General features: G+C 46.1%; 1 protein-coding gene across 3 annotated transcripts in view; it reads left to right on the plus strand.

Moving 5' to 3' along the window:
* Positions 1-23,656, plus strand: part of PCSK6 (proprotein convertase subtilisin/kexin type 6) — a 185,488-nt gene that overhangs the window by 106,929 nt on the left and 54,903 nt on the right. For 2 of the 3 annotated variants that reach the window (XM_025438519.3, XM_025438520.3), the window contains exons 9-13: positions 932-1,032; positions 5,614-5,717; positions 7,493-7,610; positions 17,671-17,859; positions 21,964-22,100. In XM_025438519.3, coding sequence (XP_025294304.2) covers positions 932-1,032; positions 5,614-5,717; positions 7,493-7,610; positions 17,671-17,859; positions 21,964-22,100 — 649 coding nt within the window. Of the gene's footprint in view, positions 1-931; positions 1,033-5,613; positions 5,718-7,492; positions 7,611-12,779; positions 12,974-17,670; positions 17,860-21,963; positions 22,101-23,656 lie in introns of those variants that run through there. The other variant, XM_035714395.2, reaches the window with a different exon arrangement.

Genomic DNA, 23,656 nt, shown 5'->3' on the forward strand with positions numbered 1-23,656 from the left:
CCCTGGATAATCCAGGATATTCCCACTGATTTAAGGTCTGCTGGTTAACTACCTTAATTCCACCTGCAGAGCACACAGGAGTAGCTGAGGGCCAGAATCTCATCTGGCACACGTGAACCCACATGTGGTGATTCCACAGTGCTGCTTCTCCACTTCAGTTCACGGCAAGGTACAAATCAGTCTGTGCACTAGAGAGGTCCAGAATCAATATCCCCACCCAGCTGGGAGCCTATGCCCCAGAGGAAGGCCTGCAGAGCTTCCCCAGTGTGCAATCAGCTCTTTCCAAGGAGAGTGGCCAGCCTTGTCATCTCCCACAGCAGGCCCTGTGAAGGTAGAGAACACTCCAGGTTTCTCTGCTGCTGCAGATGGAACTGGGTGCTTTGGGACACTGTCAACTATCTGAGGAGGATGTCCTGGTGGGGAGTGATCTGTAACTTTCTGTGACTGGTCTCTGATCTGGCAGAGATGGTCTCTGGGTCACTTGCGCAACACCCGCCCCCCCTCCCCACCATGTTTCCAGCTGCTCTGATGTCAAAGGTGACTTGGGGGTTGTTAACATGGGCTACGGCAGGTGGTCTTGCCTTGGGGACTCTGCCACAGAGGACCCCTCTTTGCTTCATTCTGTCTTATCTTTGTGTCTTAGCCCACACTCTGCAGCAGTGAGGTTATATGGCTTCCTGCTGCTCATCTTCTCTCTGCCTTGTCTCCCTGTTCCCACCCTGTGATTAGCTCACCCCTGCAGCAGTTCCGTGTTCTATGAATAAGAGCAAAGTGGATGAGCAGGGAGGAGCAGACACAAACCTTGATTGTAGAGATACATCTGTGTAACACCTTTTCCGACTAGGGGCCACACCTGTCCAGGCATAGCATCTTGAGCAGCCTCTGACATCTTCTGAGAGCTAACTTCACCTCTTGCTGCCCTGTCACCCAGGTCACCACAGATCTGCGGCAGCGCTGCACGGACGGCCACACAGGGACCTCAGTTTCAGCCCCCATGGTGGCGGGCATCATCGCCTTGGCTTTAGAAGCAAAGTAAGTTCCCACTTCCCTCCCCCTCTTTTCTTTTGTTTTCTCTTTGCTTTTATTGCAGTAAAATACACATAACATCAAAGTTACCATTTTAACCATTTTTTAAATGGACATTTCATCAAGCACATTCACCTTGCATAACTATCACCGTCGTTCATCTATGGAACGTTTTCATCATCCTAAACCCATTAAGCAGCATCTGCCTGCACTGGTCAGCTAGGATGTCATAACAAAATACCACAGACTGGGAGGTTTAGACAAAAGAAATAAATGATCTACCAGTTCTGGCGGATATAAGTCTAAGATCAAGGTGCCCAGCGGTGTTGGTTTCCTCTGAGGCCTCTCTCCTTGGCTTGTAGATGACCACCTTCCCCTTGAGTCCTGACACAGTCTTCCATCCATGTGTGTGTCTAGATCCTTTTATAAGGACACCAGTCATAGTGGCTTAGGGCCCACTCTAAAGATCCCATTTTACCTTAATTACCTCTTTAAAGACCCTGTCTCCAAATAAAGTCACATTCTGAAGGACTGGGGGTGAGGGCTTCAAAATATAAGTTTGGGAGGACACAGTTCAGCCTACAACACTCCCTGTGAACCCTTCTCCAGGCACTAGCAATCACCATTCCACCTTTTGTCTTTAAGAGTTTGTGCTAAACACCTCACGTAAGTGGAATCATACAGGATTTGTGTTTTATGACTGGCTCACGTAACAGTGTCCTCAAGGTTTATCCATGATGTACAGTGGGTCAGGATTTCCTTCCTTTTTATGACCACCCTTAATGGATATGAAGAGATTCCTTTCCTTCTTTTTCCTTTTTTTTTATTTTTTATTTTATTTATTTATTTATTTATTTATTTATTTATTTATTTATTTATTTTTTTTAATGTTTTAATTTATTTATTTATGATAGTCACATAGAGAGAGAGAGAGGCAGAGACATAGGCAGAGGGAGAAGCAGGCTCCATGCACCGGGAGCCTGACGTGGGATTCGATCCCGGGTCTCCAGGATAGCGCCCTGGGCCAAAGGCAGGCGCTAAACCGCTGCGCCACCCAGGGATCCCTATTTTTTATTTTTTTTAAGATTTTATTTATTCATGAGAAACACAGAGAGAGAAGCATAGACACAGGCAGAAGGAGAAGCAGGCTCCATGCAGGGAGCCTGATGTGGGACTCGATCCCGGGACTCCAAGATCACGCCCTGGGCTGAAGGCGGTGCTAAACCACTGAGCCACCTGGGCTACCCCCTCTTTTTCCTTTTTAAAGCTCACCATCTCCACAGATTGCTGAGTGGGCCAGAACCCCAAGCCTACCTCCCATTCTGTGTCACAGACCAAATTTCCACTTCGGGCTGCTACAGGTGCTCTTTATAAACTTTAGTTGATAAAACTGAGAATGCAGTGGTGACATTTTATCTGTCACAAGCCAAATAAAAACTCTAGAATTTTAGTGTCTGGATGATCAGAAAGAAGAGAGAGTTTACTACACATACAATCATGGTGTCAAAAACAAATTTAGATTGGACATCAAAACTAGCTCAGAACAACCCTGCCATTTGAGATAGTCAGTTGTTGTCGAGATTTTAAATGATTCAGAAAATCATATTTGGGTTACTTAAATCCTGACAGTTATGAATGTTTACATATTGGTTTGTCCAAGGCGAAGAGCATACAACTCAAATGCTATCAGTTTAACAAAGGAATAGCTAAATGTGTTTTATTTTTAGGCCAAAATGTTAGCTTCTGTGTCCTGAGGCTCTTTAAGAAAAAAAAAAAAATGAAATAATTACTTACTTGTGTGGAAAGTGGCATTCACAAACTTAGCAATTCACTGTTTTATATTTCCTTCCATTCCATATTAGAAACATGCAAGGAATTTTGTTAGTCAAAACTAAATAGAAAATAAGCTTCATTTCATGCCAGCCTGTCCCATTAAACTTGGCCTATGGACACATGAAAACTCTGGTAGTCATCTTCCTCACCCTTTTAGCTCCTCCTCAGAAATTTCCAGGTAGCTTGTGAAGCAAACTTCATGCTAGTCAAGAAAACAGCTTCAGCTCAGAGCATTTAAACCTGCAGAACTGGTCAAGGAAGGGACAGGTTATAACAAGGGACCCTGCAGACCCGAGGTGAGGAGATTGGAGACCAGGATAGCTCAGATGTCCAGAGAGTAGGCCTGCTCTCACGTTCCTGGCATTGCCTTCAAATTCTGCTCACTTCTACTGTAGAAGGCATCAGGACCAAGCCAAATATTCCTGAGTGGAGAAGGTCTCAGGGGGTCAGGGAGGGCCTGTGGACAGCATGTAACAAAAATGAAGAAAAACCCTCATGGGTAAGAATGGTGCAAAGGTCATCCTGGTTTGTGGCCATCTTGGTACTTCTCATCAGTCCCATCTTCATTGAAAAACATTTTCAATACCATGTCTTAGCTTTGTTGTTCATACAACTATATATACTTATTTATAGTATTTTATTTATTTTTTATTTATTTGAGAGTGAGAATACAAGTAGAGTACAGGGGAGTGGTAGAGGGAGAGGGAGAAGCAAACTCCCCCTTGGGCAAGAAGCCCAATGTGGGGCTCGATCCCAGGCCCTGAGATCATGACCTGAGCCAAAGGCCAGATGCTTAACCAACTGAACCATCCAGGGCCCCCTACAACTGTATGTTTTTTTATTATTAGAGTCCAAAATAAAATGGACGTCCTCATAATGAGACGATTTCTAACATTCTCCCTTTCTGCACCCATTCTGTCCTGAACTCTGAAGCTCATGCTGCCTGACATCTGTTGCTGAACTCCTAGGTAGACTGGCTGTAGCCATCCTTGAAAGGCCCTGTTGACAGGAGCAGTAATTTGCCAGGTCACACAGGTAACAAGGAGCACAGCCCCATCGGCTCTGGCTGAACTCTAAAGCCTATGCCTGTATGCAAGGGTGAGAGGCTCTGGGCCATGTGGGGCCTCAGAATCCCCCCTGAATGATGAGGTTGGCCATGAGCCCTCAGGAGAGGCAGTAGGTAAAGGGAGAAAGCCAAGCAAGGGCCTGGAAACTTCACTGATAGACATCATTGCGGGGAGGTGGCTAGGAGGCCAGTGAGGCCCTCTTACAGCGGCAGGAGCATGCTGGAGAAATCAAAGAAGACTGAGGCTAGCAACTGCAGAGTGAGCCCCAAGAGAGGATGCATGTGTGCTCCAAGACTCAAACCACAGTGAGGTCCCAAGGGACAACAGGCAAAGAGGTGGAAATGTAAAATGGTGCAGCCACTGTAGAATCCAGTGTGGGGATTCCTCAAAAGCTTAAACAAAGAATTACCATGTGATCCTATAATTCCACTTGTGGGTATATACCCAAAAGAATTGAAAGCAGATACTTAAAGAGCTCTGTGTACACTACGTTCATAGCAGCATTACTCACAGTAGCCAAAAGGACAAGGTATCTGGAGTACCTGTTGAGAGATGAACGGATACACAAAATGTGGTCCATACAAGCCTTCAAAAGGAAGGGAATTCTGACACCTGCTACATACAACATGGATGGACCTGGAGGATGTTATGCTGAGTGAAATGAGCCACTCACAGCAGGACCCATACTGTGTGGTTCCATTTATATGAGGTTCCTAGAGTCATCACATTCATAGACACAAAGCAGAATGGTGTGGTCAAGGAAGGGGCTGGGGGCAGAAGGAAATGGTCAGAGATGGCATAGAGTTCCACTTGGGGAAGATGAGATGGGTGGTTTTTTTGGACGTAAAACAATGTACAGGTACTAATTGGCTCTGCACTCTGCCCAGAAAAATGGTTAAGGTGGTCACTATTATGTTATGTATATTTTTAAACACACACAAAGAGTAGGTGACAGGAAAGATAGTTGTGGCCGCTGTGGGTGAGGGCAGGCCCTAGTCAAGAGGAGCTGGTGCAGGCTGCACAGAGGGTACTTCAGCCTCTGTCTGGGACCTGGTCTTGATGCTGTGGGCTAAGGGGGTGATGACAGAGTCTCATCGTAAGTTGGATCCTGGTTTCCTGTGGTGTTAAAAAGGCAAGACAATGTTTCATAGACTCAAAAAACTCTGATAGTGGGCATGTGTTCTTTCTATGAAACATTTCCCCTTTGCACCAAAACAAATGCTTAAGAAATTTAGAATTACTAACATCTCAAATGATAATCAGTAGCAGGTGGATCTACACAGGGTGGGGCTGGGCAGATGATGACTTAAGTGTGCTCTCATGCACCGTGGAGTTTGCTTGCCTGGTGAAGAGTAGCCCCCAGTAGAGACATCAGGATGTCCCTCTCCCTGCTACAATTTCTTCTGTAGCCCTTGTTCACACTCAGGTACACCTTGGCAGCAGGGCTGGAGTTTTAGTGCTATGGATCTGAGGTCACCCACTGTACTATTTTGTCTTAGAATTTAATCCCTGGAAACCATTCTTTACATAGAGGTTATGTAAAAATGAACCCTTGCTGAGGAATGGATCTTCTGGGCTTCCTCAAGTCCCAACTTGGGGCTGGCTCCCGATCCACCACCACTGATGGGCCTGGGTGGCCGTCCTTTTGACATGTGTGGGCTTCACTGGTCTGTCATTGTGTTTGCAGTAACCAGTTAACCTGGAGGGATGTCCAGCACCTGCTGGTGAAGACATCTAGGCCAGCACACCTGAAAGCCAATGATTGGAAAGTCAACGGTGCTGGTCATAAAGGTGCGGTGGTAGCTCCCACTGGGCTGGGCTGGGTGGGGATCGGCAGCCCATCCTGGAGAGCCCACTGGGTGACTTGCTGGAATCTCTATTAAAGGGATGACAGAAAAAAAAAAAAAAAAAAGGGATGACAGGAGCTTTTCAGAAAGAATTCCCAAATGGTATTGATTGTGTGTCACAAGAGTGAGAATTATATAGCTAGAGGTTTAAGAGAAGTATCCTGGAACCTCCCACTGACATTAGGGAAAAAAAAACCTAAGATCAGTAGAATTCAATGTCCCCTCAATGTCACGATTTTGGCCACATCCAGACACCACCTGAACCAGGGTTGAAGTAATAGTTCTCTTTACCCTGACTTGCATTTTTTTTTTTAACGTAATGACATACATTTTAAAAGGAAACTCTATTACATCCAGATAATCACACAGGTTTGATGTCTATTTTTATTTTTTTTAATGCACATCAAAACAAATCCATGACCATTAAGATAAATAATGTTTATTTGTGTGAAGCCTAAGGGCATCTTGCACTCTTAGTCCTGAGTAGCTCCATGATTTTGAAACTGGCCCTCCGTTTCCTTACCTGTACAATGAGGACACTGTGACAGTTACGTAAGTTACTTTCTAACTATAAAACTTCTGTCTGTGTTATAGAAGTAACTCATAGAACAGCAAGGAAAGAATTCCCCAACCCAGCCTGGTACAGACTTAGGTTGCATGAAATCAACCCATGATCAGGGCTTGTAACCCAGATATTTGGAGCCTCGCTGGCAGATAATTATAGGACTGTGCCATTGGCTTTGTTTGTCTGGCTTTTTACCAGAGATACTTGAAAAAGATTTACATTCAGCTAGGGTATATTAGGGAGGACTTCTTTTTCCTTTTCTGAAGCTCAGGCCCAACTATTTTGACACTGAGCCTGATATTACTATCTGTAAAATATAGGGCAAGTGTTGTCACTGTAAGTTCCAAGGGACATTCCTTTTTAATAAGAAAGCCATTGACCAGGCCTAATGCATCTTTGTTTTGCAAGAATGGTGGTGGTGGTGGTGTGCTGTAACAAGAGCTGACCTACATTTCAATGTTGGCCTAATTAAATAGGAAAATAGATTGTATCTAGTTCTTGACCTTGCCTCTTAAATTAACTTTGGAACTCTCCTGCCATGGCCAAATTAAACACTGGATCAGGCCAACTCACTCATGGTCTGTGTTCTGTGCAATGCCACTTTCCCAGAATGCCCTGGGAATTTAGCAGGGAAAAAAAAATAATGATAAAAAAGATGTACCTGGCCTTGCTTTCTTGTTTATTACACATCATGGTCATGTGAACCAAGGGGTTTAAAGCTTTGTTTCTCTTGTCTGGTTTATGATTCAAGGAGCTCAGATGCCAACAAGTGCCTTCAGTGTACATAAACCCATCCCTGTCTCACACAAAGAAAGTGGCTACACTCTCTCAACACTTCCTTTTCCTACTCTGCACTAAAATGGGCCACATTTCCTGGCCTGCACTCCTGACCTGAAGGAGTATAGTTCAGGGAGAATTAGGGAAAGCAGCTGGGATTTTGGAGCTGTCCTCAGAGGGGCTGGTCCCGCAGCTCAGGGCTTCCAGGCGATGGCTCATGTTCTTGCCACCCATGAGTGAAACGAGTGGTCTGTCCCAGGACCGTGGCAGTTGCGGATGAGGTGCCCTGCATGGGAGCCAAGCAGAGTGTGAGAGCCAGGCCTTGCTTCATTCCTGGGGTGGGGGTGTGTGTGATTCTGAAGGCTCTGTCTTTTCAGTCAGCCATCTCTATGGATTTGGCCTGGTGGATGCGGAAGCCCTCGTCATGGAGGCAAAGAAGTGGACAGCAGTGCCCACGCAGCACATGTGTGTTGCCACCACAGACAAGAGGCCCAGGTGAGGCTCAGCTCAGGTTCCAGGTGGCTTTTCAGGAATGTCAGTGAGAACCGAACTCTCCTGTAAGGTACCGCGGAGGAGGTGTTCACACATACATTTCTAGTGCACATCTGTAGACACACGTGTGTGTTGGGGGATGCATGGTTGTATACCTATAGATGTGCCTGTGTTTTCTCTTATGGATTCTGGAGCTGTAAAAGAATCACTCCTTTTTTAAAAATTTTTTTTAAAGATTTTATTTATTTATTTGAGAGAGGGAGAGAGCACAGAGAGAAAGAAACAGACTCCCTGCTGAGCAGAGAGCCCTACATAGGGCTCATGAGCCAGAGGCAGACACTTAACCCACTGAGCCACCGAGGCACCCCTAAGCCTGGGCTTTTTTTTTTTTTTTTTACCAAGCCTAAGTTATGTGCTGTAGGACCCTGGTTCATCTTTCTTCCATGATTAGGACACTCCCAGCATCACCCTTTGTAGTAGTTGTTCTAAATCAGGTACATTTGTTCATTGAAATTTTTGTTTAAAAAACAAAAATAGCTACAAAGTAAATCGATAGCAAGGACCCTACTCCATTAGGAGAAGAGATCAGATCATTCCTCTGAATTCTGCCTTTGTCTCTATAGTGTTTAAAAAGGAGAATGGTGTTTCTCTAGGCCTCCAAATCTGATAAACAACAGAATGCTTTTTTCCCCCATAGGTGTCACTATTTATTACGTTCGGGAAAATGTGCGTTTGGAAAAAGAAATTTTGGAGTGATTAAAAGTGACCCTTTCTTTATCAACAAATGCAGCTTACTCCCTTTGATACTGCCTCTTCTTTGAAAGCACCTACCTCTTATAATATGTTCCTTTGCTATAAAATGCTGAGAAAAATGTTTCTCGCTGCTGCCCGGCCTACAGTAGGAATTCAGAAAGTGTTTGTTGCCTGAGTAGCCGTGGAAGGTGCTTTTGAAAAACTAAGTTTGCATCCTGCTGCCAGTTGTGAAGACTGAGTGCTGGGTGAGCCCTCCCAGGCCTGACAAGCCAGTCGGCCAGCAGCAGATCTCAATCTTTACATTTTCAAGCATCATTTTCTCTGGAGAGCCTGAGCCTATCAATTCAGAAGAAAGTGGGAGGAGGTTCTCTGAGATAAAGAAGGTTTTGCTTTCTTTTGTTTTGCTTGTTGGAAAATGCCCTATGCATGGAGAATCAAACTCCAGGTAAGGGGATGCTGGGCTCCTGGGAGCTGGGTCCTGCCCCGAAAGGCCGCCACGTCCAGGCCCACTTCCTTCCCTCTGGTCTCCCCATCAGGGCGACTCCTGAATGAAGCATTCTTCTCCTGCCAGAAATAGTTTTAAGATGATAGAGTGGTGCCTAGATGGCGAAGGGTTGTTTTTATTTTTATTTAATTTTGTTTTTTAAGTGAAAGCACACAGAGTCTAGACAGCACAGGTCGAGGGAACCAGCCGTAACATACAGTATAACATTGTTCCTGTCCTTTGAGGGAAGAAAGAACTCTGCAAATTCTAAGAGGGGAAGAATCAGACTTCTGTTTCGGAAGAAAAATCATCTTTACATTTAGCGGTTTAAGGCTCTTTCTAGAATATTCAGCTAACTTGCTATCCCAGAGCACTTGCTTCACTGCACACTCAATTGCTCCCAAGGACATAAGGGCCTCCAGATAGAGAGAGGGAGAGGCAGAGGCCTCTATGTGGAAAGTAGAGGCCTCGTTTGTACCTTTGGGCTTTGTCTTCTGGCAGAGAGCTCCAGCCTACCTGTCAGGGTCTTTTGAACCAGGGCTGCTGAGCACCCCCAATGATTATGGCCAGTTTCTTTCATCAGAGTTGTTGTCTAACTTTGCCCAAGCTGCTGGAGTCATTTGGCTTAAACATGAAAAGGTAGTATTCCCACACATCTGTTTTTTTCCTCTCCTCACTGCCTTTCTCTGTGGTCCAGCTGTCTACTCTTATAGCCTCATTTTGGTTTCTGCTTCTCATGGTGGAACCCCAGGTCTCTCTGAATGTCCCAGACCTGACTTCAGCTGCTTCCGATGGAAAAGAGAGTGTGGGGGGAGCTTCCTTATCTGGCCATCCCGTGTGTACCTGTGTGTGTAACCAGAGATACGTTGACCTCTTTCCTCTTGGGTAGAAGAGAAAGGCCACCCTGATGTGATGAAGGTCAAGGAACTGTGTTTATTGAGCATCAAGTATAGACAGCCTAGAGGAGGTTGTGGCCACATCTGCCATTTGTGCAGTAATGTCCCACAGGGTGCTGAGTCAGAAGGCCTGGGTGTTGATGGTCACATGCCAGGGTGGGAATGAAGAATGGTGACCTCTCCACCCTCTTCTGCCCTTCAGCCTCAACTTGGCCTTCCTCTCCTGGGAAATGTCACAGCTCAGGGAGATAGTCCTCGTGGCCCCTGTGGGAGGAATCAATGGGCCATCCTCTCTGCAGAGCCCCCCAACCTGTGCTCAGACACTAACAGTGCACCCACTGGGCCCCAAATGACCACCCAGGCCCCTGTTGGTATTCCTCTGCTGGACTGCTCTGTCCAGTGCCACCCCGAATCGCACTCAGGCTGAAAGAAGCCAAAAGGCCAACAACAGCATAGCATAGGAGAGACCATGATGGAAGGAAGCTGGGCTGCCACTGCAGGCACAAGAGAAGAGCCCTATCAGGAAGCAACTGTTAAAAAAAAAAAAAAAAAAAAAAAGAGGAAGCAACTGTTACTGATTTTCTTTAATTTAAAGAAAAGCCAAGCAATATGTCAACATTTCTAGTCTGGACACTGTACATCTAGGGACTCTGGAGTTTAGCCTGTCTCTGTCTAGATCCCCCTCCTGAGAGAGAATTAAAAGTCTCATGATGCATGGAGAAGGTCAGGAACCAGCAGTAACATACAATATAACATTGTTCCTGTCCCTGCCTACCCCTGCCTACACCTCTTGCAGAAAGAGAGGGAACTGCAGGGGTTGGGGGTGGTGAGGAAGGAGAGGGGCCAGGCCTCCTGCTCCAGCACACCAGCCAGATCTCGCTGAGCCATCTCTTTACGGCCTGACAATCCCCCTTCCCCCCAAACAGACTGAGTCCCCCAAAACAGAGGCCATGGTATCTGGCCCAGCTCTCTAGCACCCACAGTGCATCCCAGGAGCTGTCCATGAATGCTAAATCTAAAAGCAATGGCAAGGGGAAAATCACTGCAACTCGACAGGTATTTTGCAAAAGAGAATGCCTAGTAAACATTCCAACACGTGTAGGAGAGTTCCTTTCCTAGTCTTAGGCACAAACAGGTTTTCATCTACTTAGAACCTTTCTTCAGTTAGAGGAGGGTACCTGGGATCAAGACCCATGACATTGCCTGTGCAAAACTGTCTGTCAGAGTAGGATAAGAAGGATGCTTTTATAACCTTTCTAAAACTGAAAATGAGAATCAAGTTTAGTATCATTAATATGAGTGAAAAAAAAAAAAAGCCCAGCTATTAAATATCTTTTTTGACCCTTAGGATGTTTCTAGCCAACACTTCCCTTGTGTCTTTAAAAATCCAGGCTCCAGTGAAACATTTTCTGACAGCCCTCTCTACTCCCTACTGGAAAAGCAGCAGCAACAGCAGGGGCTCTTCAAGCAATAAGACCTTATCTAGTTCTCTTTAGTTTTTAGTAGATTTGGCAGGTTACCACCCAGACAGAGTTTATGGTTTAGTGTGGGTTGTCTTTTACTTAAAGGACTCACACCACCCCAAAAATATACTTAGGTCCTAACGGCTTTGAATATTAAGAATTCTCTGTAGGCTGGACCATACATTTATAGATGTTCAAGAATTCACTGTGGATTAACTATATACTACTTACTCTTCTGGGATTTCCTTAAACCAGACCACATGCGATGGTGACTTTCTAACAACTCTACTTGGAAATATGTAGGTAGGCATAATGGATAATGATTATCAGGTGCTTACTGTGTGCCAGGCATTGTTCCCAGTGCTTTCTGTATACTCACACATTTGAAACAGCCAGCAAGGGTGTGTGAAGTTTGGGAACGGTTTTATTCCCCTTTTATATAGTGAGGAAACTGAAGCACAGAGAGGTGGCAGCGCTGAGCTGCTACCCCGGGCTGCCTGTCTCTGGAACCCATCTTGCCTCCCCTGGGAAAGAGCTCATCATGAGAACTCAGGAGTGACCTGCAACATCAGAGTTGTTGTCTGTCCTGAGTCTCCAGGAGACACCTTCCCTCCCTCCCTTCTGTGCCCCCAGCCAGCTGGGCCCTGAGATGGGAAACACATTGGCTCTGGCTGCTTGCAGATTCCTCCAGCTCTGACCAGCTATCAGCACCCCAGAGGCCAGGCCAGGCATCTTGTCTGCAGCTTAGCTAGGCAAGCGGGAAAGGCCACATGGCTACCACGTCCTGCTGGGAAAGTACCTACATGGCCAGGACCCACAACAACCCAGCTTCAGGATCCTGCCGTGCTGTGGCACACAGCCTGGTTTAGCATCTTTTTAAAAAGAGCCCCTCTCACATTTGGGCTCTGTCTGTACTGTGCGGGTTGACTCCACACCCCACCTGGCACCTCTCTCTGGGACATCTCACTGTGAGCACTCCTGGATACCATAGGAGGCCCTTGCTTCTGGCTTCTAACACCATGTCATTTTGTCACGAGGCATGGCAGGGTGTCCTAAGAAAATCTGTGCTCTGCTGTCCTGCCCCCAGGGGTGGTGGTGGTGGTGGTGACCATACCTGGGTCCTGATATTTGTCCTACTTTCAGCCCCCTTGGAAACACTGGGTAACATTAGTAAGCTGCCTCTTTTCCTATAGCCCTTGCCCTGCCAGGCTTACCTTTTGCTGCAAATCTGCTCCCCCCAAATTATAAATGCAACTTCACTAAAAAATTAGTATTTGAATTTGAATAATGCAGCTAGTTTTCATTATACACAGTAGTTATGTTCTATGAAGTTACCACAAACACTGAATTTGCAAATACAGAGCCATCGCTCCTACAGGACATACAGGGTTAGGTTCCTACGAGCCTCTGGTCACAACATTTTCATCAACTGATCCATACATAACTTTGTCTTATGTGTTTTTGTTTAAAAACATTTAATTTAATATATATTACTGATTCATTAGTATTGCCTATAAGGCTAATAGCTATAACTCCTGTCTGAATGAAGCTTATCCAGCATATGTGTTTTCTCTAGAAGGTGCATCTCAGCCTTCCAGCACCTAGGAACCAGACGGCACCCCAGCAGTATGTGTGAAACCACCAACAAAAGAAACGAAAATGTGAAAAACGTAGCATTAAAAATAGATCACAAGAAGGACACTTGTTCACAGCATGAGAGCAAAAACCAAAAGCCAGAGTGTCACCTTGCTTGGCCTCACCTGTGCCCAGGTGAATAATGAGAATTGACTATATATCTAATTGTCTTTTTCAACTCTGCATCAGATAGAATCTTAGAGCTGGAAGAAATCTTTACAGCCAGCACTTATTTCATACAGAAGAAAAATAAACGCTATAAATTTAAACACTGTATATTAAAACACCTTACAACTTAATGATGAGCAGCACGTCTAAATTAATGTACTGGATTCACCTCTTTTTCTTTTTTAAATTTTATTTCCAGCCTAAATGATGTGCTGTGGTTTCATAATCAAAAGTAATTTAATCTAAGGAAAATCCTAAACGTCAGTTAATATGAATAAGAAGTATATGGAATCTGTCTATCTCAGACTCCATGACCATTCTGTCAAGAATGTTCATCCTAGAACATAGGTCTAAGAAAGTGACTCTGAAGCTTCTTAATGTCCCCATTCAGATCACTCTGTGCCCTCCAACAGACCAAGTTGGTTTTGTACAGTTTTATTTAACAAGTGCCCCAATTAACCCCTTTCCACTCTACTCATTACCCATTAGAAGGTCTGTGAAAGCGTCTTCTGGTTGATCTTCTGCTTCTTCCCACTATAATTGTCCTCAGTTCCGCAGCAACCTCATCTCTCCAAGACAAATACCAAATACAATGGGGGAGGGTGTCCCTGCTTTCTGCTTTGGCAGGGGTTTGGAGGGGGTATCTTCACACACTAGCATGATCTCAGAATTATCTGATGAGGAACTGGACCAAGCCTGCTCTTGCCCCTGCCCTGCAGCTTGGTAAGACATCATTGCCCTGGAAATGCTCTGTGCCAAAGCACAGATCTGCCCTTATAGATGAGCTGGAAAGAGGTCTTTAGGGTGGGAGTGAGAAATACTATCTTGTAGTGGGTTCCCAGCCAGGACAGAAAGACAAGTGGAACAATGGAGGATTCCTACTGGTAGCTACCAATCCCCCTCCCTCCTTGCTTTCCCTGGCCACTTGTTTGTAAGTAGCCTTACACCACTTTGCTTCAATGAAAGTCTTAGTACCTTTAGTATCTAGAAGAAATCCAAAGAGGATTTCTGCTTTTACCAAAAAAAAAAAAAGGACAGAAAGCAAAAATAGCGTTCAGCATTGGTTTTGCAGTGAGCTGTGATAAAGGCAGTGCACGCCCTGAGCAGCGAGAGTGGCCCTGCCAAACTCCTTCCCCAGGAACAACACCCAGCATCTCAGCTATCAAGCCGCTGGAGCTTTGAACAGTGTCCATGAGCATCTGTGCTTTATCTCCATTTATTTTGTGCATCTATTAGCAGGATGTTTCTTAAGGTATCAGAAAAACCTCAGAGAGGTTATTTTTTGGGTCTGGGAATGCTCCCACATTTTTTTTCCATACAAATTAATGGTAACTGCTTCCTTGCTTTACGCCTTTGCTCTCAGCTTGAGAAAGGTTTCACAGGAATGCTCTGCTTTCACATAGCAGGGAAAACCTGTCCTTGAAAATATGTATCTTTGGCTCTGGATTTCACTCGGATGCCAGAAGAGTCTAAGCATAGTGATTTGGTGAGTGCCTTGAATTGAGTGAATCAGGATCTTGTTTCTGTACATTTATGAGATACTAGATGCTATTATACGTTGGAGAGAAGTAGGAGGTCAAAGGAGTCATGGTCTGGAGGTACAAGGAAGTTCTTGTCAAGGCTGCTTGTTGTTGGTAACCCTCCACCCCCTCAGGAGAACGGAGCTGTTTAAGAGACTTCAGGATGAAAGAAGAACATCTGGAGTATCAGTAATTAAGTCTGAAATGTGGTTCAACAGGAAGTGACAAGTCTGTCCTCAGAGATCATTTCAAAGTAGGGCAGTCTCCATAGTTTAAATATCGCTGGGTCTGGAGATAGGTCTTGTGGGATTTTTTTTAACTCCTTGGGTGCCTTTAGGGCACTTGGAGGATGGCCATGTGTACACACAACAATTACAGAATTTAATCACAATGGGATATTTTTAGTTACCTTAGAAACTTGAAGATCTTTCTAGATCAATTTTCGTGGTTAAAGGACAATTTAGCCGTGTTCTCGTAACAAAAATAACCCCTGAGCGTTGCTTTAACTGAAAAATAAACGGCTTTGCAGTTGACTTACATGTTCTGTGTTCTCTCTCAAATAACTGTAGGATGGGGAAAAATCCCCTCCCCCCCCCATATAGGTTTCACCTTCTGCCTAAGAGTTCATTCTTACACAGTGATGGCTTTTGCTATTTGGCTTCCCCACTTCTACTTGGGGTTTCTATCTGAAATACAGAAAAATCTCAGCTCGACTATTCTGAAACATTTTAACATATCTCCCCTCCACTTTTTTTTTTTAAAGGAAATTTAAAAGCTCCTGATTTGGAATATTAAGTTATTTGTTCCAATGGGAGCAGAAATAAAATGTGGGGAAGGCTGACTGCCGGTAAGGAGATGTAACAACTCGCTGTCCTTGGGTGGCTGTCCTGGGCTCCCCACCCTCCTCTAGAACTTGCGCAAATGTGGAGGGCTGGTGGCCTGTAACTGTGTTGTATCATAAAAACTAATTGTTATAATTAGCCTTGTTCCCTGGAGGAAGGGACTCCTAACCCCCCAGGTGAGGGTAATGTCTTAGTTTTGAAAATCTAACCAGGCTAGGCCCTAACACCCAAAGGAGTTGCAGGCCACCCCCACCCCCGGCAGCCACCCCACTGGCAGCTGCCAAGTGGCCCCTGTCCATTAGACCAACCAAGCTTTCTGACCTCAGGGATGGCCTCACAGCTAGAATCCCTTAGCAAGGATAAAAGTGTAAATGCAAGAAGCTTTTAATAATCTCACGGAATATTTAATAGTCCTCGAGATTTTTATTTTTCTCTAGATGTCGACACTGGACAGGGCACAGGAGGTGGGCAGGGGAGGCATGGGGTTGGGTTGCAATTTCTTTACCCTGTTCCTATTCTCTGAAATCCTGTGCTTACTCCTTTAGGATTAAGGATTCCTCGGTGGGATTTCAGGTCTATTTCCAGGTCAGAGTGATTGTTCCTCCCCATTGGTCAAGCGTTAGAGGGATGGGGCAGGTTTTTATTTTTATTTTAAAGATTTTATTTATTCATGAGAGACACGGGAGAGAGAGAGGGGAGAGAGAGAGAGAGAGAGAGAGAGGCAGAGACACAGGCAGAGGGAGAAGCAGGTTCCACACAGGGAGCCTGACGTGGGACTCGATCCCAGGTCTCCAGGATCAGGCCCTGTGCTAAAGGCAGTGCTAAACTGCTCTGAGCCACCCAGGCTGCCCTGGGGCAGGTTTTTGAAACGTTGTTATGGCTTTTGTTTTTGCTTTAACTTGATCATCCTCTTGGGCCCAGAAAAGGTTTTGCCTCTGCCACAGTGGGGGGCCTGCTGACCTGTAAACACAGACAGGAAAATTTGGGAGAAGGCTGTGAAAGAAGTTAGCATCTCTAAATCAATTTATGATGCGTGCAAATCATGTTTTCAAATATTTACAGAGTCTCTGAGGGAATTACATCACTGTTTATAGATGTTTTGATTGTTTTTTATGATTCAGGCCCCGTAGAGCCAAGCAATGTAATTCCTGAGAGATGCTGAGCCTACGCTTCGAGCCTCCCCTCCTGAGCGGAGAGTCGGGGTATAATGAGCAAAGCGCTCCCCGTAATAAACTGAGCACTGGCTGAGCAGTGGGGAGTTGTTAATGTGCTGCAGGGTGACTGGAGAACTTTCCTCAGTTTACAAGAGGTAGGGGCGAGCCATGGTAGCCCAGAATAGGCGGGAGCTGCATGCAGGTATATGCTTTGTATTGCTTTGTATCTCCCTCCTCTGGGGAGTGTTAGAAGATTCTAGTGGAACTAACTCGTGAATGATTGGGACCTGATGTTTGTTCTTAGATTCCATCTCATATGGTAAAACTGCCTTGACTTAATTAAGAGAATTGTCATCCATTCCCATGAGGGGACCAGAGAGGGAGGGGACCCCAGTTTCTCCACACATGACAGTAGGAACTAGACCAGCTCCTGTCCGTCCTCCATGACTCTGGTCCAGTCGCTATGGCTTTGACCAGTGCATTTAGCACAAGAGCCCAGCTCTGGCCCTGGGGGCCTTGTCCATCTCCTCTTCCTCGGTATCTTGAACACAAGCATAGGTTGACACCAGCATCCTTGTGGGACAGTGTGCTGCACAGGTGGAGGCAGTGAACTTGAGCCTGGTATCCCAGCTCTGCTTCTCAGTAGCTGTGTGACCTTGAGCATGATCCTTGACCTCTTTCTAAACTGGATCCTCGTGAATTCTCAGACTAGTGCCATGTCTAGTGCCAGGCATACAGTCAGCTCAGGAAATGTTTGCTGTTATTACTCAGCATCGTGTCTTCTATTAGCAAGGCCAGTCTTTGCCACAAAGCAGTAGCGGTTTAGAGCCTTGGTGACTCCCAGCATTTGATGCAATGTGTTGGCCAAAGGCTACTTGGAGAGAAGCCAGCTCCTGGGCACTGAGGGCTGATCACTGGGTATGTTAGCTGAGTCTGTATGAGAAGCCATTCTTTAAATCTCTAAGCAAGTTCCAGAACAGCAAACATCTTCTGGATTGGCAAGATAGCTTCAATGGGAGCATCCAAGAGTAGGACATCCAAGAGGGGCTGGAGGTCCCTGAGGGTCCTTGGGAAGGCCTGAATCCACTGCCTTCCTGCGGGCCTTGGAGCTTCTGGTGCGAGCCCTTAGCCCCTCCCCTCTCTCCTAGGAGCATCCCTGTGGTGCAGACGCTTCGGACCACTGCCCTGACCACTGCCTGTGCAGACCACTCAGACCAGCGCGTGGGCTACCTGGAACACGTGGTGGCTCGCATCACTATTTCCCACCCACGTCGAGGAGACCTCCAGATCCACCTCATTTCTCCTTCAGGAACCAAGTCTCAACTATTGGCAAAAAGGTAAGACCAGGCCGGCCTAGCGGGGCTGGCACAGGGGCTGGAGCTTATCAGGAGAGCCCACCCAGACTGAGGTCACAGCATCCCTGTGGGACTCCCTCACCCTCCACCCTTCCACCCCAGGCAGGTGGGTTCTTCCAAAAGCTTCCTCTTGAGGACATTCACACACAGACCCCGCTCACCTGAAACCTGGCCTTCAAAACCATCCTGGAAAACTTTCATTTCCAGGCAGTAGTGACAAGGGTTTTGTTGTTGCTTTGTTTAATGGAAAGATTTCTGGAATTCTGGCGATGATTTAATTGCTCTTAGAAGTGCACTGAAGATCATTTTTATCCTATCATTTGGGATCTGAGGTGAGCATATGTGTCGGAGGAGGACTGCCTTGCCTCCTAAACCTTCTGCATGGCCCTGCGTCATGTGTGGTGCTGTTGAACTTGTGTGGACCAGAACTCTGCTCTGTGGGAGACATGGCTTTTATGGGGTGCTCAGAGACTTCCCTCTGCAGGGTTCTCACACATGTACCTGAGAGGGCCCTTGTTTAGCTGAAGGCCTGAGAAACAGGCTCTGAATTCTGGGGCTTCACATACAGTTCATGGAAAGCTATGGAGCCATTTCTTCCACAAGGTCAGGGACAAGGAGGAGGGCTTTGATGCATTTGTGTCGCTCGGAGGTAACTGGGGTGAAGGGATTTATGGGAGCTTGGGGGAGGAGGGGAGAGGCACTGGGGCTTCTTTTCAGCACCTTAGCTAAGAGACAGAAGGAAGAGAAAGGTTTCAGGATAAGCCAGCATTTCTGGCTTTTCTTGAAAAATAGAACTGGCAACCGAACTCCACCACCTGCAACTGCCTATCCCCTGGGCGGTGGCCCACTCCCTGCTTGCCCACGCTGGGCTTGCTTGACTCCTTTGGGTCCCCTGCCGGGGGCGGCAGCCACATTTGGAGGATAGGATTCAGAGATGGCGATTGAGCAAATGCCTCTTTTCAGGACTGGATAGGAGTTGCCCTTTTTCTTAGCCCCCTTCTACCTCACCCCTACTTAGCAGAAGACTGAGAGATTGGCCTGCTGCAAGGACAGGCAGATGCGGGCCTTTGTCTGAAGAAGTGGGGAGCCATGCCCCGTTTACCACACCCGTGCCTGGTGGCTCTGCCACTGGGCGAGCACTGAGTTTGTTGGTGGTGCCCTAGAACCAGCCCTGAGACCAGATCCTGGCTTCAGTGATTTCCAGGGCTTGGCCATCGGGCTTGGTCCCTACCAGGTTAGGCTTCACTCTTGTAACACAAGAGCGTCAGGGGGCATCTTTCCCTCCTGAGGGTAGGCCTGGACCACACTCTGCCTCTGCCTGTAGAAGGCAGCCAAGGCATGAGCAGTCTGGGAGTACCAGCTGGGGAGCCAAAGCATTATGCTCTTTTGCAATCAGAGTTGTTGTTATTGTTATTGTTATTATTATTATTATTACTGGAACTTCAAGAGATCTCATCTAAAGGCCAGGTTTCTAGCACTTCTTGAAGGATTGGAAGTTTGCTGATAATGGGCCCTCATTGCCTGTGGGAACACCAGACTGGGCAGGTCTGCTTCAGGCTCCCTAGGCCAGGTACAGGCTCTACTTTTCTGTGCTCTCCTGAGGTCACCTCCTTGGAACCCTATTTGCTCCAGGCTGGATACCAGGAAACATCAGAGGTAGTGAGCCCTGACTTCAAGGTAGGACCTGGGTATGGGCACCAACTGGTGACTTGGGTTGACCAAGAGGACAGTGAGGCTTAAGAAGTTGTGACAGCAGTCTGTAGGCCAGTGGGCCAGCAATGAACTGCAAGGACCAATGGCGAGATGGCCTTTGGAGCCCAGAGACTCATGCTTCTACCCATGCTCCTTCACTTCCCAGATGGGCACCCAGGAGATGGCCATCTCTCCTCTCTCTATTCCTCCCCTCTAGAAATGTCATTTTACTCCTGTCACAACCAGGATTGCTACAAGAACTGCATATGATGATACAGATGAAAATGCCTGGTGCAGGCAGCTGGCTTCCCATCCTGTCCTGCTTCCATCCATCTACCTGACCTGGAAGAACTTTCTAGCACCCCAGCATCCCTCCTGATTTCCTTGCAATCAGTTTTTCCTCCCCTTCTAACCTCCATCCTGCTCAGGCCTAGTATGAGCCACTCACAGGAGAGAGAGCGGGTCCTGCCAAGTTCCTTTGGTTCACGATAACCTGTTTGCTAGGAAGTGTGGTTCCTGGGCCATCAAGCAATTTAAACCTGCCTTGCAGCCACTTGGCACTCTCCTGAGTCTTGGCAATTGGGTTTTTTTTTCCTGCCCCCCAGGCACAGATTTTGTGATTCTATCAAGAGTTTGTATTCGGGGATCTATTACCTCCTACCTTACTTCATATCTTGCTCAATTTGGCAGCTTTTTCAGGTTGCCAGATTCTTTTCACTGAGAGTTAAGTTGATATTCATGAAGTATTTCAACCCTTAAGGGACAGTTTTGTCTTTGTTCAGAGTGCGTTGCATTTGGCATGGTATCGTGTGTGAAAATCAGCCTTGACCTTCACACGGCTGTACCGTGTGAAGGGACAGGGTGTACCTCTCCCCCTCACTCTTCTCCATTCCCAGAACGTTCTCTCCATAAGCATGTCTATACATTCATTGGACATTTGGAGAACACCCAGATCAGGACTCCAGTCTTATATCACACAAAACATGTCTATGAACTTCTGATGGGCAATAAAGAGCCCCTTGGATTAAGACACTGTCCCCATTGGGCACCTGGGTGGCTCAGTGGTTGAGCATCTGCCTTTGGCTCATGTCGTGGCCCAGGGTCCTGGGATCAAGTCCCATATTGGGCTCCCCTCAGGAAGCCTCCTTCTCCCTCTGCCTAGGTCTCTGCCTCTCTCTGTGGCTCTCATGAATAAATAAATAAAATCTTAAAAAAAAAAAAAAAAAAAAGACACTATCCCCAAATAGAGATGTAGTTAGATGGGGAAGGAAGAGAGAAGAACCTGAGATTGTTCCTTCCAAGGACAAGAGACCAAACAGGGCACGGGGGTATTGGAAGAAAGAGGGCGCCCGTGAGCCACTTCCTGTTTCCTGCTCAAGTCAAATAAGAGAAAAAGGATCTGAGTTGAAGTCCTAGTCTGGAAAGATCTTGGGGTATGGAAGGACCAAGAGAGGCTCATCAGAACCCTCGAGGGGAGGCTGGCAGAGGGGAGGGGCCTCCCGCACACACTGAAAAACAACCAGACTGGTCAGTTATGTCATCTCCCCCCAGATGCACCTGCTGAAGCTTGTTAAGCCCTAGAGAGTTACATGTTTTGCCTTCTTTGTATCTTTTGGAGAACAGCACACAAGAGCTAGCTAGCTCCATGAAAATGTAAAGGTTTCATGATTCCACAGGCCAGCATTTTAGAAAGGCCTCCTATGTGATGCCCCTGGGGTTTCCGTGGAAGAGTTGTGTGTGGCCTGTCCTCTGTCTGCTTTTGTGCCCTCAGGCATTGGTATATGGGCTCTGTAGGATCACTGCTGGGGTAGGGAGGAACCACACAGCTTCTGAAGGAACGTTTTGGGGGATTAGGTTTGAAGGCCTTCCTTGGTTACCTCTTAAACATTTCCTTATGCTGGAAAGAATAAAGACAGGAGTCAGTATGCAGATACAGTATGCAGATAAGTCCCAGCTCAGCCAGGTATAGGCTTTTGGACCTGCTACTCATCACTACACTTGGGATCTCTCCATCTGTAAGTCCATACATGAGGATGGCAGGAGGGAGACCATCACTCTCTTTTGTTGGGCACCTGTAAGTCCTGCTGGCCAGCTTGCCTCTCAGAATGTTTCGGGGACCCAGTGTGATAATGGAGGTGAAGCTGCTGGCCAGGGCTGTGTCATCATGCAAGGGTTTGAAAGCAGTCACCTGCTTTTACCTGCATTTTGGCCTCAGCTGAGGGCCAAGCCTCTTTCCCTTCCATTCTCAAAGCTGCTGCCTTTGAGGTGCTGTTTGGTGGGATTGTACCATCACTTGAGTAATTCCAAGGTGGGAAAGAGCCCTCTCAGACCTGGCTCCCTACTCACTGCTCCTTTCTGGACCCTTGTGTTCTTACCCCGAGTCTCCAATTGCAGATTGCTGGATCATTCCAATGAAGGGTTTACAAACTGGGAGTTCATGACCGTGCACTGCTGGGGAGAAAAGGCCGAGGGGGAATGGACCTTGGAAATCCAAGACATGCCATCCCAGGTCCGCAACCCAGAGAAACAAGGTCAGTGGCTCTCGGGAATTTCACACACCACTTTATATCTCAACCCTTTTGTTTACTCCAGACATTTATTTGACTGTAGTGTCTCTGATAATTCTTTTTTTTTTAATTGTTTTCAATGGAGATACAATTCGCCATTAATCCTTTTCAAGTATGTAACTAAGTGGCTTTCAGTACATTCACAGTGTTGTGCAACAATCCCCACTTACCCAATTTCAGAACTTTGTCATCATTCCCATTGAGTAGAGACACTCCCCATTCTCCCAGCTCCCAGCAACCTCTAATCTGTTTTCTGTCTCTGTGGATTTGCCTCTTCTGGACATTTCATGCAAATGGAATCATACAACATGTCACCCTTCACGATTGGCTTCTTCCAGTTAGCATGCTGTTTCCAAGGTTCATCCATGTTGTAATAGGTATCCATACTTCATTCCCTTTCACCATTAACATGATTTAATTGTACAGATTTGATTATCTAGAACATTTTGTTCATCCCTCCATGAGTTGATGGACAGTTGGGTTGTTTCTACTTAATGGCTGTTTTGAATCACACTGCTTTGAGCATCCATGTTTTTCTGTGGGTGTATGTTTCCAGTTCTCTTGGTTGTATGGTAATGCTATGTGACTGGTTGAGGAGCCATCAAACTGGTGTTCACAGTGGCTGTACCATTTTACCTTCCTACCAGCACAATATGAAGATTTAATTCCTTCCCGTCATCATCAACACTTGTTTTATTATTTTCATTTTCTTCTCAGTATAGCCATCCCAGTGGGTGTGAAGTATATCTCACTGTGGTTTTGATTTGCACTAATTTGGCGGTTCCATGGTGTAATGGTTAGCACTCTGGACTCTGATTTGCACTAATTTCCCTAATGACTAATAATGTTGAGCATCTTTTCATGGGCTTATTGGACACTTTTACATCTTCTTTGGAGAAATGTCTATTTGGCCCTTTTGCCCATTTTAAAAACTGGGTTGTTTGTCTTTTATTACTGGGTTGTAAATGTTCTTTAAATATTCTGGATACTGGGGCAGCCCCGGTGGCGCAGCGATTTAGCACCTGCCTTCAGTCCAGGGCATGATCCTGGAGACCCAGAATCGAGTCCCACGTCGGGTTCCCTGAATAGAGCCTGCTTCTCCCTCTGCCTGTGCCTCTGCCTTGCTCTCTCTCTCTCTCTCTGTCTCTCATGAATAAATAAATAAAATCTTTAAAAATAAATAAATAAATAAATATATATATGTGTGTGTGTGTGTGTGTGTGTGTGTGTGTGTGTATATATATTCTGGATACTTGATCTGGGCCAGATATCTGATTTGTAAATTTTCTCTCCCATTCTATGGGCCGTTCTTTTACTTTATTGATTGTGCCCTTTGGTGCACTAAAGTTTTCCATGTTGATGAAATTCAGTTTATTTTTTCTTTTATAGCTTGCACTTTTAGTGTCATATTTGAGAAACTATCACCTGATCTAAGGTCAAGATTAAAATCTGTATTCTTCTGAGAGTTTTGTAGTTTTAACTCTTACATTTAACTCTTACTTTGATCTATTTTGAATTAA

This window comes from Canis lupus, chromosome 3, assembly GCF_003254725.2.
Source record: "Canis lupus dingo isolate Sandy chromosome 3, ASM325472v2, whole genome shotgun sequence".
NCBI lineage: Eukaryota > Metazoa > Chordata > Mammalia > Carnivora > Canidae > Canis > Canis lupus.